At 41.8% G+C, this 13,100-nt stretch overlaps 1 protein-coding gene across 3 annotated transcripts in view; it reads left to right on the forward strand.

The window, feature by feature from the left end:
• Positions 1–13,100, forward strand: part of RGS3 (regulator of G protein signaling 3) — a 218,093-nt gene that overhangs the window by 142,306 nt on the left and 62,687 nt on the right. Inside the window, exon 11 of one of the 3 annotated variants that reach the window (XM_043981831.1) lies at positions 1,201–3,266. The exons of the other annotated variants lie outside the window; for them this stretch is intronic. Within the exon in view, the coding sequence (XP_043837766.1) occupies positions 1,201–1,308 (108 nt within the window). The 3' untranslated portion in view covers positions 1,309–3,266. Of the gene's footprint in view, positions 1–1,200; positions 3,267–13,100 lie in introns of those variants that run through there. 3 annotated transcript variants of the gene reach the window in all.

Here is a 13,100-nt window from a genome sequence, read left to right on the forward strand (position 1 = left end):
ATAACTTGGATTCTGCATTTAAGAACTAGTCTAGGGAGATGACTTGTTAACATGAAAAGATAGCAAATGAAATAAAGTTTTGTATAATAAGCATCAAATAAATTGGGAAGGATAATGAGTAATTAAAAAACTAAAAAGGGGGCGCAGCTAGGTGGCGCAATGGATAAAGCACTGGCCCTGGATTCAGGAGGACCTGAGTTCAAGTCTAGCCTCAGACACTTGACAGTTACTAGCTGTGTGACCTTGGGCAAATCATTTAACCCTCATTGCCCTGCAAAAAAATTGAAAAAGAAAAAAGAAAAGAAAAGAAGGGGAAAAAACTAAAAAGGGGGCGACAGCTAGGTGGTACAGTGAATAAAGCACTGACCCTGGATTCAGGAGGACCTGAGTTCAAATCCCGGCCTCAGACACTTGACACTTACCAGCTATGTGACCCTGGGCAAGTCACTTAACCCTCTCATTACCCTGCAAAAACAAAAAACAAAACAAAAACAAAAACCCTAAAAAGAGGGGAAAAAAGCAAAGATGGACTCACAGAAAAAGCGGGATTTGAGCTGAACCTGGAAGGATAGGCCAGGATTTAGATAGGCAGAAAGAGGGAGAGAGGACCTTCTAGAAGGGGAGGATGGCCTGGATAGCAGGAGGTGCAATCCAGTTTAGCTGAAGTAGAAAATGTGTCCCTAGAAATAGACATTATTTGTGGAAAGGTGGGTTGTGACCAGATTATAGAGAGCCTGGAATGACAGCAAAAGAACAGGGGCTTGCTTTTAGAGGCAGCAGAGGGTCTTTGAGAATTTTTGAGCATGTTGAAAGTGGCTTTATAGGAAGATGAGTTTGGGGGATGACATTTGTGGTGAAGCTTGAACCCATATTGAGCAGGAATAAAAGGACAGCTCCATGTTTTCCCTGTTCTCTGCATCACTGTCCTTGAGCATCTGGATGCAAGTAGGGAAACTGAGGCTGTGTGATGTGGAAACAGGACACTCTGAGCTACATGTGATTTCATTTTCCTCTGAGTTAGTCTGACCATGAGGCAATTATTATCTTGTCATTCCCCTGTGGCAGCTAGGGAAGGGAAAATAGAGATTGGTAACCAATGTCTAACTACCCAGATGCTTCTGCTTGCTGTCTAGCAGTCTGACTGAAGTGAACTCACTGAAGTAGACAGAAAGCTAATTCCAGTTCTGTCTGGTTCCACAGAAACTCCACCCTCACAGCTCTTTCCAGCAGGAGGCAGCGCCAGCCAACTCATCCTGTGAAACTCAGCATAGAAGCTTTACATCATCAGGACAAACTCTCATTGGATGATCAAACCCAAGGGCAGGACTCTGCTTCTAACAACTTGACCCTTTCTTGGGTATCTTCCACTTGAGTCTCATCCATTTCACAGTAACTTCACCTCAATGTGGAGAACTAAGATGGTGGCCTCGATGGCATGCAGGGCTGTCCCAAGAGAGGGCCTCCAAGGGAGTGTGTGGATTGGTACCTGATGGTCCATAACAGAGGAGACTTAGAGGAGACTTGACGGAGTTCTTCCTGATGAGGAAGAAATGAATAACATCTCACTGGTCCTTCCTCATTCCCTGTAATACCTCCTTCTCCCTTGAAAGGGCAGGAAATAGCTAGAGGGACTTTTTAATCCAGGGTAGAATTAGCTTCTAGGAAGCCTCCCATTTTCAGAAGGCCTGGACGTACATTTATGGAAAAAATGATATAACCATTGAAGATTATAGGCTCAGGAATGGGGCAGCTAGGTTTTTGGATGGGAAGAAATTAAATATTTCTCTCAGTTCCCATCAGTACACTTAGCAGATGGGTCAAGAGTGTTTTGGGATTTTTTGAACCTTTCATATTTTGCCAAAGAATATGGTCACTGCCAAGGGAGGTAGGAAATATGCTGTTATGTAGTTCAAATGCATTTAGGTTCTCTGAACTGAGCCAACAGGTTTAATATGTTCATATCCTAGAGAGTGTGATATAGCCTCAGTCCTTAGCAGGAAGTTATTTTTTCTCACTTCCTTAAAGGTGGTTTTCAAAGCAATAAACTCCAATTTCCCATTGTGCTAAAAGTGAATTTTAGAGGGGAAGACAAATGGCAGCATTTGTAGAGTAGTTGAGGTCTGGAGATACATTAGGGGAGCTCTTTATTTGCTTCCTGTTAGATTAAGAAAGGTTCACTTACTGTGAGTAAGCTTATCTTTAGCTCTCTACAGATTGTAGATGCCCTGTGCTAGACCTTGGTTTTCAGCCTTTGACTTTGGTGGGTGACTTACTGTATAGGTGTATTTTAAGAAGAGCCTTTTTCCATAATGGCCCCTGTGACTCTCCAGCTACTGTCATTTATCTTATTCCAAGTGGTAATGAAGCCTAGGGGAGCTGTTTATTGTTTGTATCTCACCAGAATTATCTGGCCAGATCTCAGAGGGAAGCCAGAGAGAAAATCTTTATGAGTCTCAGGGACTCAAGCACACAAACCGTCTGACTAGGGTCATAAACCCTGGAATTTCAGATCAAATAAAGTGATTTGCCCAAGTGTCATTTTGTCATCCTATTACATTACCCCTGGCCCTCTCTGTATGGTGCAGCAGAACACTGGGACTGTGTTGTCCATTCTTTTGTGGGAGTTTCCTTAGCTTATTGCCTGATTTCTTTTTAAACTCTGGGCTGCTTTGCCCACATGAATTTATATAATGGGTATATCCATTGGAACCTTAGTCACAGTGGAGAGAAGATTGACCCCTGGGAAAGAGCAAAGTGAATTATAATAAGGATCTCGCTCTGTCCTTACATAGGGGGCTGGGGTCAGAGGCAAGGTGGGCTCGGAAGAAATGGAGGCCAGCTCAGCCAGTGACCAGCCATTCAGGGTTAATGCTGAGCTGTATCAGGTGAATGACAGGTTGAACAGCTGGAACCTCTAAAGATGTATTGCCAGGATCTGTACAGACAGTAAGATGCCCTTTGATTTCATTTGATTCTGCTCAGAAATGACATTAAAGGGAGTGAGTGAGTGAGACTCAGGAGAATTACATTTCTGGGAAAGCAGTGAGCGGCTGCCTTACCGTGACTCCTCCTTGCTTCTCAGTGGAGGTGTCTTGGGGATTCTTCATGAGCATCAGGCACAGGGTTTGATAAATGGGAGAAATAAGGGAGAATATTCCAGGACTCCTGGGTTTGGTGTCCTCATTCACTGACACAATTGAGCTGGGGAATGAAGCTTTCCTGTGGAATTCAGATTAGTTGGAAGAGAACATCATAGATTGAGTGGGAAGGCACTTTGAAGGCATGTTCAATTTTAGTGTGACTCCCTCATTTTGTCATTGAGCCCAGCTCGTGTATGTGACCATCCAAAAGTCATGGGGAAGAAGTAGCAGAAGTGAGATTTGAACTTGGGTCTTCTCCAAATCCATTGCTTGTTACACTATCCCATGCTGGGTGATGAGAGGGGACACGAGACACTTCCTGCCAAAGTAGGAGTTTAGTTGTTAAGGCTAAGCATCCATTTCTATCAGAGCCTCACTTTACTAGCTGTTGATTATGGTGAGCTGTTCTCCCTCAAAAATCAATGAACTAATTCATCTTGCTTCATTTGCTGTGGAGGAGGAAATATGACTTGGTATCTTTTGCTGTACATCACCTCAGTCTATCACAAATGTCCATACATGATATGTAATCTATCGAAATGGATTGCATTTAAAATTCATAATCATAACAAAGAGTCAACCCCCTCTCTTCTCCATCAATCACTTTAAAGGCTCCATAGTGGCCGCCATGCCAGTTAGCCAATTGTCTTAATTTGGTGTCTTAAATCCCAGGAGCTAAGATGAAGGGAACCCAACCATTTGTTGTTGAGGTTATTTGGCTGTTTGAATACATAGTGATTATTTTAGTCCCTGGCACTCTGATAAGCACTTTATCTTTACTTGGTTTTCATATCTGTCCAGATGCCAGGCCTTTCACAATGTTACCACTTCTGTGGACAGTACTGACTTGGTTATTTGTTGTTCTGTGTTTGCTCTGCTTCTGAGTATCGGAAGAACATTGAACTTGTATTTTATGATGTCATTTATTTGTTTATGTCTTTGTGGGTGTTTTTTAAAAGGAAATTCTGCCACCAGAGTCTGTGGCACATATACAGAGAGGCAGAAGTGCCTAGAGGTCTGGCCTGGCCTTGCCTTGGAGTGAAGACCTGCCTCTGACACAGACTGGCTTTACCTTCTCAGTGCCTTGCTAGGATTGTAAGTTTCTGAATGGGTGCTGATCTGCATCAGCAAAGGGAGTTTGCTCACTAGGAATGAAATCACAAGCCTGGACCTTAAAAAATGATTCTTCAGCAGAAACGAAGGATGTCATTCACGGTAAAGAAATCAGGACAGTGACAAAGAGCAGACGGATTAATTAATAAACAAGTATCGTGTGGTCCCATGAAGGGAATGGAAGGGAAACTTATTCCAGACTCATCAAATGCTGTGACATAAGAAGGAAAAGACCTCTCTCGAAGCTTGAAATAAATGAAGTTAGGAAAAATAAAAGAGTAATCTAGAAGTCCTAATTCCAAGAAGTAATACCTGTTCAGAATAAAAGTAACTTTTGAAAAAGTTGAAAGAAATGTGTGGATTACAGCTCCACAGGGGGATCTTAAAGAGCAGTGGGATGTTTGAGGTTGCTCTTACCGAAAACAAACACGCCCTTCTCTCTGTGTCTTTGTAGGAAGGAGAGCCCTGGACTGGATGGGCAGGATTCTGATATTCTGATGTTGGTTACAAGTAGAAAAAATGGGTCCTGACTTTCATGTGTATGTGGCAATTAGAAACCTCATGAGGGAGAGCCTGGCGCAGTGTGATGGAAGGGCCTTTGCTCTGCCCATTCCTTGTGCTTAGATTTCTCTTGTCCAGTTCTCAAAAGTATTGTTAAATGACCAAGCAAATGTCACTTTAATCAAACTGCATTTCAGATGTCCATTTAAAGAAGCAGAAATGTTTTCCTAAGAAGTGTCAAGTGCTGCTGGCCTCCCTCTCTAGGGCTGTAGACAGAAAGTAAGGAGCTAGAAGTATCTAAAGGCCTTTGGTTCTACCAAACCTAGCTCCCTTCGGAAGTGCTCCAGCTTCACTCCTTTCCCATTCCCGTGCATAGAAAAGAAGAATGAACTGCTGGAATTTGGGGTCAATTACAGATGAGTTCAGAAATATAATCCTAGGTAGAAACTGTTGACCTTGCCCTTAATTGCAGATATCTTGCTGCTGCTTTTGCAGTTCCAGAAAAAAGCAACCTCTTTTTTCCCCCAGTCCTATCCTTAGTTCCTCTTATCACTTTTCCTCATTCAGTGGAAGTGCTAGCTTCTAAAACATTCCTGAAGATTTAGGACAGGCAGCTAGGTGGTGCAGTGGATAGAGCATTAGTCCTGGATTCAGGAGGACCTGAGTTCAAATCTCACTTGAGATACTTACTAGCTGTGTGACCCTGGGCAAGGCACTTAACCCTAATTGCCTTAAAACATCCAGGACCATCTCTAGTCATCCTGATATGTATCTTGCCACTGGACCCAGATGGCTCTGGAGGAGAGTGAGGTTGATGACCTCACACAGCCGTCCCCTACTTAAATCCAGTTCAGTGCAAGTCATGACATCACCCCAATTTCATGGTCTTCTTTGAAAACCAAGGACATTCAAAAAAGAAAAAAAAAAGAAAAAAGAAAACCAAGGAAAACAACAACAAGATCTAGGACTCCTGAGTTGATGGAGTCTAGGGCAGAATGGCTCATCTCAAAGCACAGCTGGATAGTTTGCAGCAGTAGCCACAGCCTTTCAACCCTCCTAATTCCCTATGGGCATTTCTGGTGTTGGGATTGGGGGTTTGGCCAAAAGCCACTTGTGCAGTTTTTCCCTGTGATTTTTGGGTAGTTCCCCATTTGCTTATAGATTTCTGTGACCATTTCCTTCCTATTCCCTACCTACCTAGTGACTTTGAGGTTTGGGGAAAATAAAAACTAAACTAAAAATCAGCTCCTTTTAACAAAAATTTAGGGACCCTTTGCTCTAGGATAGAATCTGGTCCAGTTTCCTCATCAAGATCCTCAATAACAAATATTTGAGGATTTCTTAACATAGTTATATATGTGCTATAAAGACTTTTAGAAGATAAGCTAGACTCCAACTCTCTGACAATATCCTTAGAAAACTCAACAAATTACATTCCAATGTTGATGCTGGTATAACAAGATTTGTTAGTAGGCAGAGACTAAACTACACAGATGATTCTGTATACTCTGTGTGTATCTGTAACCTATCTGTATACATAACAGGTTACCCTGACCAGCAATATACATTTGACATTATTAAAACAGTATTACTAGGGGGCAGCTAGGTGGCGCAGTGGATAAAGCACCGGCCCTGGATTCAGAAGTACCTGAGTTCAAATCCAGCCTCAGACACTTGATACTTACTAGCTATGTGACCTTGGGCAAGTCATTTAACCCCCATTGCCCCGTCAAAAAAAAAAAAAAAAAAAAAACGGAAAAAACCCCAGTATTACTAAATGCCACTATCTAATCACTAAATGCTACTGTAACATTATTTGACCTACCACCCCTTTATAGCATTGTTCCTATGGAACTACTTGTAATATTTTTTTATTTAATATGCTATTTTCCCCCAAGTAAGTTTGTTTTATTTTGTGGTGCTCAGGGAATAACTGAATAAAGTTCATTTTTTATTATTCTAAACTGAATAACCATCAACAAAAAACCCATTCAAATAAAATTGAACCTTGGATTGTAAACTTTTGGATTTATGCACATTTCAAATATATAAAAGATAGTTTACACACTGTCTTCCTCTACTGACAACCAATCTTTGGACAACAGTTGAGCAGTCCTGAACTGATGATATCACCTAATAGCCAACTCAGAGTTTCTGATCCACGGGCTCTTCCTTACCATTTCCTTTCTTCCTCCTCAAGAAATTCTATGCATGCTGTTCTTCGATCCTCCTCCTCCTCCTCCTCCTTTTCCTCTCACTAATCACAGCTCAAGAATTCTTCTGTTAATTTCTCTCTCTTACATGCATGTACATGGATGTATATCTTCTCCCTCATCCCCATCTCTTCTGCGTCTATGTTGAGGAAAATCTTTCTTGAACAATCTTTTCCTTCCTTCCTCTGTTCCATTTGTGACTCTTTCCTTCCAGACTGCCCTAATTCTGACTGATAGAAATGAATGGTGTTAGATGCTTATGTCAAGGAAAAGTAAAGTCATTCATTTTGTGGGTAACATTAGATGGTCAGTTAATTCAGCAAACATTAAGCATGGACTAACAGTGTTCAGTGCGAGGGGTGCAGAGTTGGAACATTATATATAGACCTTATCCTTGAGCAGCTTTCAGAGAAATAAGATATGGATGCAACCATGATAAAGGCAGAATGTATCAAGTGCATTTTAGAAAATGATGTGTATGCAGAGAAGTAAAAAGAAGGAAATTTGAGGAGGGGAGAAAACATGAACAGTCACAAGGTTGGATCAGGTATACTTCAGGGAGGAGGTGACACCTGAAAGGCTTCTCAAAGGAAAATAGAGCTAAAAAGGAAGTACTTTGCAGACGTGGGGTGTGGCCTATGTGAAGTTTCACTGGAATGAGAGTGTGTGAAAGGAAATATGAAATGAAGGTAGGAAGCTAGTATGGAGTTAGATTGGGGCTTGGGTGGCTTATATGACGTAGGAAGATCTGTTGTGTCCCAGACACTTAAGGTTTGGGGGCAGAGAGGAACCACATAGCCGATCTGTGCCTGGGGAAGATTGTTTTGGCAACCATGAGAAGGCTGGATGGGAGAAGGGAGAGACTAGAAACAAGAAGACTAATTAGGACATTATTCTGATAATTCAGTGAGAGGGCTAGTATGGTGGTGGTCCTGTGAATAGAGAGGGGATAGATTTGAGAGATGTGGAGATTAAAGTTAATTAGATTTGTCAACTCACTGGATTTGGCAAGTGAGGCTGAGGAAAGAGTCAAAGATCATGCTCTAAAGTTATGAAACTTGGGTGATTGGGAGGATAGTGGTACCTTTAACAGAAATAAGGAAGTTTGGAGGAGCAGCAGATGTAGATAAGATAATTAGTTCTGTTACAGATATCATGATTTTGGGATGGTGACAAAGCATCTAGGTGGCCATTGCAAGTTGGTGATATGGGACTTGAGAAATTAGAACTGAAGATAAAGATTTGGGAGTCATCCGAATAGAGATGATAAACCCCACAGAAGCTGACGAGATCATTAAAGGAGAGAGTATACAGAATATATCATACTTAGGGGAATGATGATTCAGCAGCAAACACCTAAATGGGAATAGTAAGACGGAGGAGGTATGCCAGGAGAAAGCACTGTCTAGGAGAGCAATAGTATCCAAAAAATGGAGAGAAGTCAAGGAGTATAAAAACTAGGATAAGGTCATCAGAGACCTCTGATAACCTTGGGAAGAACGGTTTCAATTAAGTGATGGTGCTGGGACTCAGAGGTTAAGAAGTGTATGGTGAAGAAGTATAAACAGTGATTATAGGTGACTCTAGGTGTTTAGCAATGAAAGGAAAGAAAAGATACTGGATGGAAGGACTTTTAACTATGAGAGAGACCTGGGCATGTTTTCAGGTAGTAGTTAGGGAGATTAAAAATGAGAGAGTAGATAATCCATTGGTCTAGCTTCTTGAGGAGATGGGGGGGGCGGGAATCTGCTCAAAGATACAGAAAGATACATTGTCCTTGGCAAGGAGAAAGGTCATATTTTCTTTAGAGACTGGAGGAAAAGGAGGACAGGTGAAGACGTAGAAGGGATTTGAAGTGTGGGGTAGTGGGGATATAAGGAAGCTTATGATAAATGGGCTTGACTTTCTGTGGGAAAATATGCTCCAAGTTTCAAATAACTGACAAACTTGGAATACAATTCATTTCTAGTTTGGAGACTGAGTTGTATATATAGATGGATTATATGTGCGGGTGGGTGAATTTAGGGCAAGTGAGTACACAAAGGCTGCATGCTTGGTCCATGTAGACTTCACAGAAGAGTCCACATTTAGAGATTATGTAGTCCACACAGGAAAAACTAAGTGGATGAAGAATATTGTTCAGACTATCATATGCAGTTAGATGAACAACTTATAGAACTTGTCTATCAGGATATATCCCTTAGACAGTCACTGTAAAGGGACAATGAGTTAGGCCCAAAATAAGGTAAGAGAATGAGCTGGATTTCCTATAAGAAATTGCAGAGCTCTTTTTATAACTTCTTCTTGAAAGGAAGCTTCTTCCTAAAAGGAAGGTCTGTCTTTTTAATATCAATGTTTGATCATTATTGGAAAGAGAGAGCATAGGGAAAGAAGAGGATATAGGACAACCTTGAGGAAATAAATACCCATGGCTAGGGAGTGGGAAAGGATACTGATATGCCATGGCCAGACAGGTAGGATATGAGAGAGTGGTATCAAAAACCTGGAAAAGAGAGAATATTCAGAAGAAGGTGGTCAACAGTGTCAAATGCTACAGAGAGGTTGAATCGAGGGGGATGAGAACTGAGAAAAGGCCAGTGGATTTAGCAAGCACAAGATCAACTCTGGAGAGCAGGTTTGGTTGAGTGATAAAGTCAGAAGCTAGATTGCAAAGGGCCAAGAAGTGAATGAGAGGAAAAAAAAGTGGTGGCAATGACCATATATAGCTTTTTCTAGGAATTTGACTGTGAAATGGAGTAGAGATATGGGACGTTAACTTGAGGAGGTGGTGTGGTCAAGTTAGGGGTTTTTAAGGATAGAAGAGAGTTGGGAGTATTTATAGGCAGAAGGAAGGAGCCAGTAGATAGGGAGAGATTGAAGATAAGAGGGAGAGGGTAGGGATGGTCATTGGTACAATCCACTGGAGAAGATGAGAGGGAATGGGATGAAGGATGCAAGTAGAGGGGTAGGTCTTGGTAATGAGCAGCTCTGCCTCTTCATCAGAGACTAGAGTAAAAGTGAAGAGAATAGTGATTGATGACTTTAAGAGATTCTGAGGTGGGTTAGAAGGGGAAAAGAGGGACTTTATGGTGAATGGCCTTTTTTTTAGTAAAGTAAGAAAGTCCTCTTCTAAGGGGGTGGGGGAAGATATTGATATGGGACAATGGAGGAAAGAAGACAACGTTTGGAACAGCTACTGTGGGAAATAGAATAGAGAATTAAGGAGGAGTAAAAGGATTGCTTTGTATCAATGAGGGCCTAGTTGAGAAAGCATAAACATAGGGCAGACTTCACAGGGTGCCAGTCAGCCTCATGGCAAGACTTCTTTCAGTTCCATTCAGTGATATATGAGTAGAAGTAAAGAAAGTTGGAGGAATGATCTAGGGATGAGGTTTCACAAGGTATGAGTGAGGATAAGACAGAGGGGTAAGGGATATGAAAGAAGAGGACATTATGGAGTTGAACTGATTAACTATGCAGTCAAGGGAGAAAGGGAGGAAAGTCAAGCCAGAATAGGGAGAATTCTGGGCTTGGTAGAGTACTGAGGAGTGGAGAGATTAGAGATCATGGCGAGGACAAATAATGGATTTTAGAGGAGTAAGACATAGGGAGAGATGGAATGATGGAAGGTTATGGGAGGGAGAATTTCAGAATTCTTGCTCATGTGAGTACACTTATAGATGATGGTGAGAGCAATATTGAGACTATTCCTGTGTATCGCCTGAGGTGGAGTGAAGGAATATATCATAGGAATTGAGATTAAAGGAGTTGGGAGGCAAGAGTGATTGAGTGAACATTTTTGTCTAAAGTCCTCTTGGTTAAGAGCAGGGATTGGATAGAAGGGAAATAATAAATTCCTTGGGAAAGAATGGTCCATTAGATAACTGCCTTCAGGATCTGGAGAGAGGGATGTATCTAGATAGAATGAACCTCAAAGGAGAAGAGGTTGTTGGCTGGTGGTGGCAGAGGGAGAATGTGGAAATGGCATGGGGAGCAAGTGTGTGCCAGCTTCTCTTGCAGGATGGGGGAAGGGACATGAGAGAAGGTGGAAAAAATGAGCAAGGAAGCAGTGTCTTCTGGGGAGAGCCAGGTCTCTGTGACTGTCAGAAGATGGTAGGAGCACAAGAGGAAGGCGTTTAAGATGAAGGGAAGTTTGTTAATGATAGAACATTGTTGGGGGCACAATGAAAGAGAAAAGCAAAACTGGTTTGGGATTTGGGCAAAGTAGGGCTGAGATGAATGGGAAGTGGTAACAGGAGGGGGTGTTTTTTTATCATTGCACAGTGCTTTGAACACAGTAAGTGCTTAATAAATGCTTCTTTCATTCATTCCCCACTACCTTGTGGAGATGCGGGGGGCGGTGTAGTGCAATGTCTGCTTATGGAATTTTAGAACTAGAAGAAACCTTAGAGAATATTTAGTCTAATGCCCTGATTTTACAGTTGTTGGAGGCCTGGGGGCAGGGGTGAGGGGGGATGACTTGCTTGAGGTCACACAGCTGGATATACAGCAGAGCTGCAGCTATATATATATATATATATATATGTATATACACATATGTATATATGTGTGTATATATATAAATTTAGGTTTTTTGACTCTTGTACCATTCTGGTGCTCTTTCTGCTACATCTCATTGCCTCTCTGTGCCTGATAGTCTTTGAAAACTTTGCCAGGGAGGGTGGAAGGGACAAATAATGCCAGATATGTTTTTGACTTTCCCATCTCACCAGTCCAGTATATTGTCCTTGGGAAATTTAAGTCACCATTTCAGGCTGTAATGGAAATAGCAAGAAATCAGCTAATGAATTTGGAAGAGTTGGCCTAGCTAACTGACTTGCCTATAAATTCCTGGCTGCTTTTGCTGGAGCAGAATGAATGGGGCCCTGATGAATCACCTGGACCTTGAAAAACATGGGACTAGTGAAGAAGCACCCTGCGAAGTCTGCCCTAAAAATAGCTTTCAAGCATAGAACAATTCTAAGGAGGAGTTGGGTCCCTGCCTGGGAGGAGCAGTGGCTTCTCAGCCCCTTCCTGTTGCTTTTGCTTAGGTCATGTTTAGTGTACACAGTAGCTTGGCTGGAGAATCACTTTATCTGAAGTACCCCAACACTGTCCAGAAAGGGCCTGGCAGGATAAAGGGAAGAATAAGTCTTTTTTTTCAGAACATAAAGCTATTTTTTTCCTGTTGCTTCATCAGGGAGAGTGCAGGCTTCTCCGTGGGTCTTTTATTGACCCTGGGCAAAAACAGAGCCTGGGAAATCCAGGGGGCCGGATGGGAAGACACTTCCTTTGAGTCGCCTTTCAGACTCCTAGCCCTCTGGCTAGTGTCCTTTTGGCCTTGACTTCTGCTCAAATCCTCCTTCCAGCTCTGCTCACTTCCTTTTTAAAAATACTGCTCCTCCCTAGGTGAGCCTTGGTTCATCTCTCTAGGCTTTAGGGTCAAGAGAAAGGGGGAGGAGATTAGTTTTTGATGGGACTAATAGTAATCTGATGAGAACTCGGGGAGAAATCTGGTGGCCTTTCCTAGGCTTAAGAACTTCCTTTCCAGCTGTCTAATTGCTCTGTTAGAACAAGGTCGTGCAGGGAAGAAAAAAAGCTTTCTCTATTTCCATTTGCTATGTAAATAGGGAAAGTAGCATCACACAACAAAGTTGAGATGAAGTTAGGATTTGGGAAGGTCAGACTTTGAAATTTGTGGTGCTTGAGTCAACACTAGTATCTCTTTGGCTTATCTAGTAGTCTTTTCTGGAGGCTTTCTCTTCTAGATTCTACAATATGAAGTCTCAGGTTTGGACTACCTGAAGAATGTCCATTTTAGTCTTTAATAGAAAGAGCCCTCTGGCATTTAATAGCTTCCCTCTTCCATCCCAACTTCCTTCTGTAGCCAGACCTATATAGTCCTTTTCCACTTTCTTCACCTTGCTGTTGAACTTATCAATTCCCCCTGAAAGATGAGAATTCTTTTTTTTTTGAAAGATGAGAATTTTAATGTTGTATCAGGTAACTGTAAGCTTTAAATACCTAAATGTTCAAGCCAATGAGCAAATCTAAACTTTTTTGATAAGGTGACAGTGAAACTATGAGAGCCTCATCATTTTTCAGGTTTTAGTACCAGAGTTGGCCTGCTTAG

Source organism: Dromiciops gliroides, chromosome 2 (assembly GCF_019393635.1).
Source record: "Dromiciops gliroides isolate mDroGli1 chromosome 2, mDroGli1.pri, whole genome shotgun sequence".
NCBI classification, from domain to species: domain Eukaryota; kingdom Metazoa; phylum Chordata; class Mammalia; order Microbiotheria; family Microbiotheriidae; genus Dromiciops; species Dromiciops gliroides.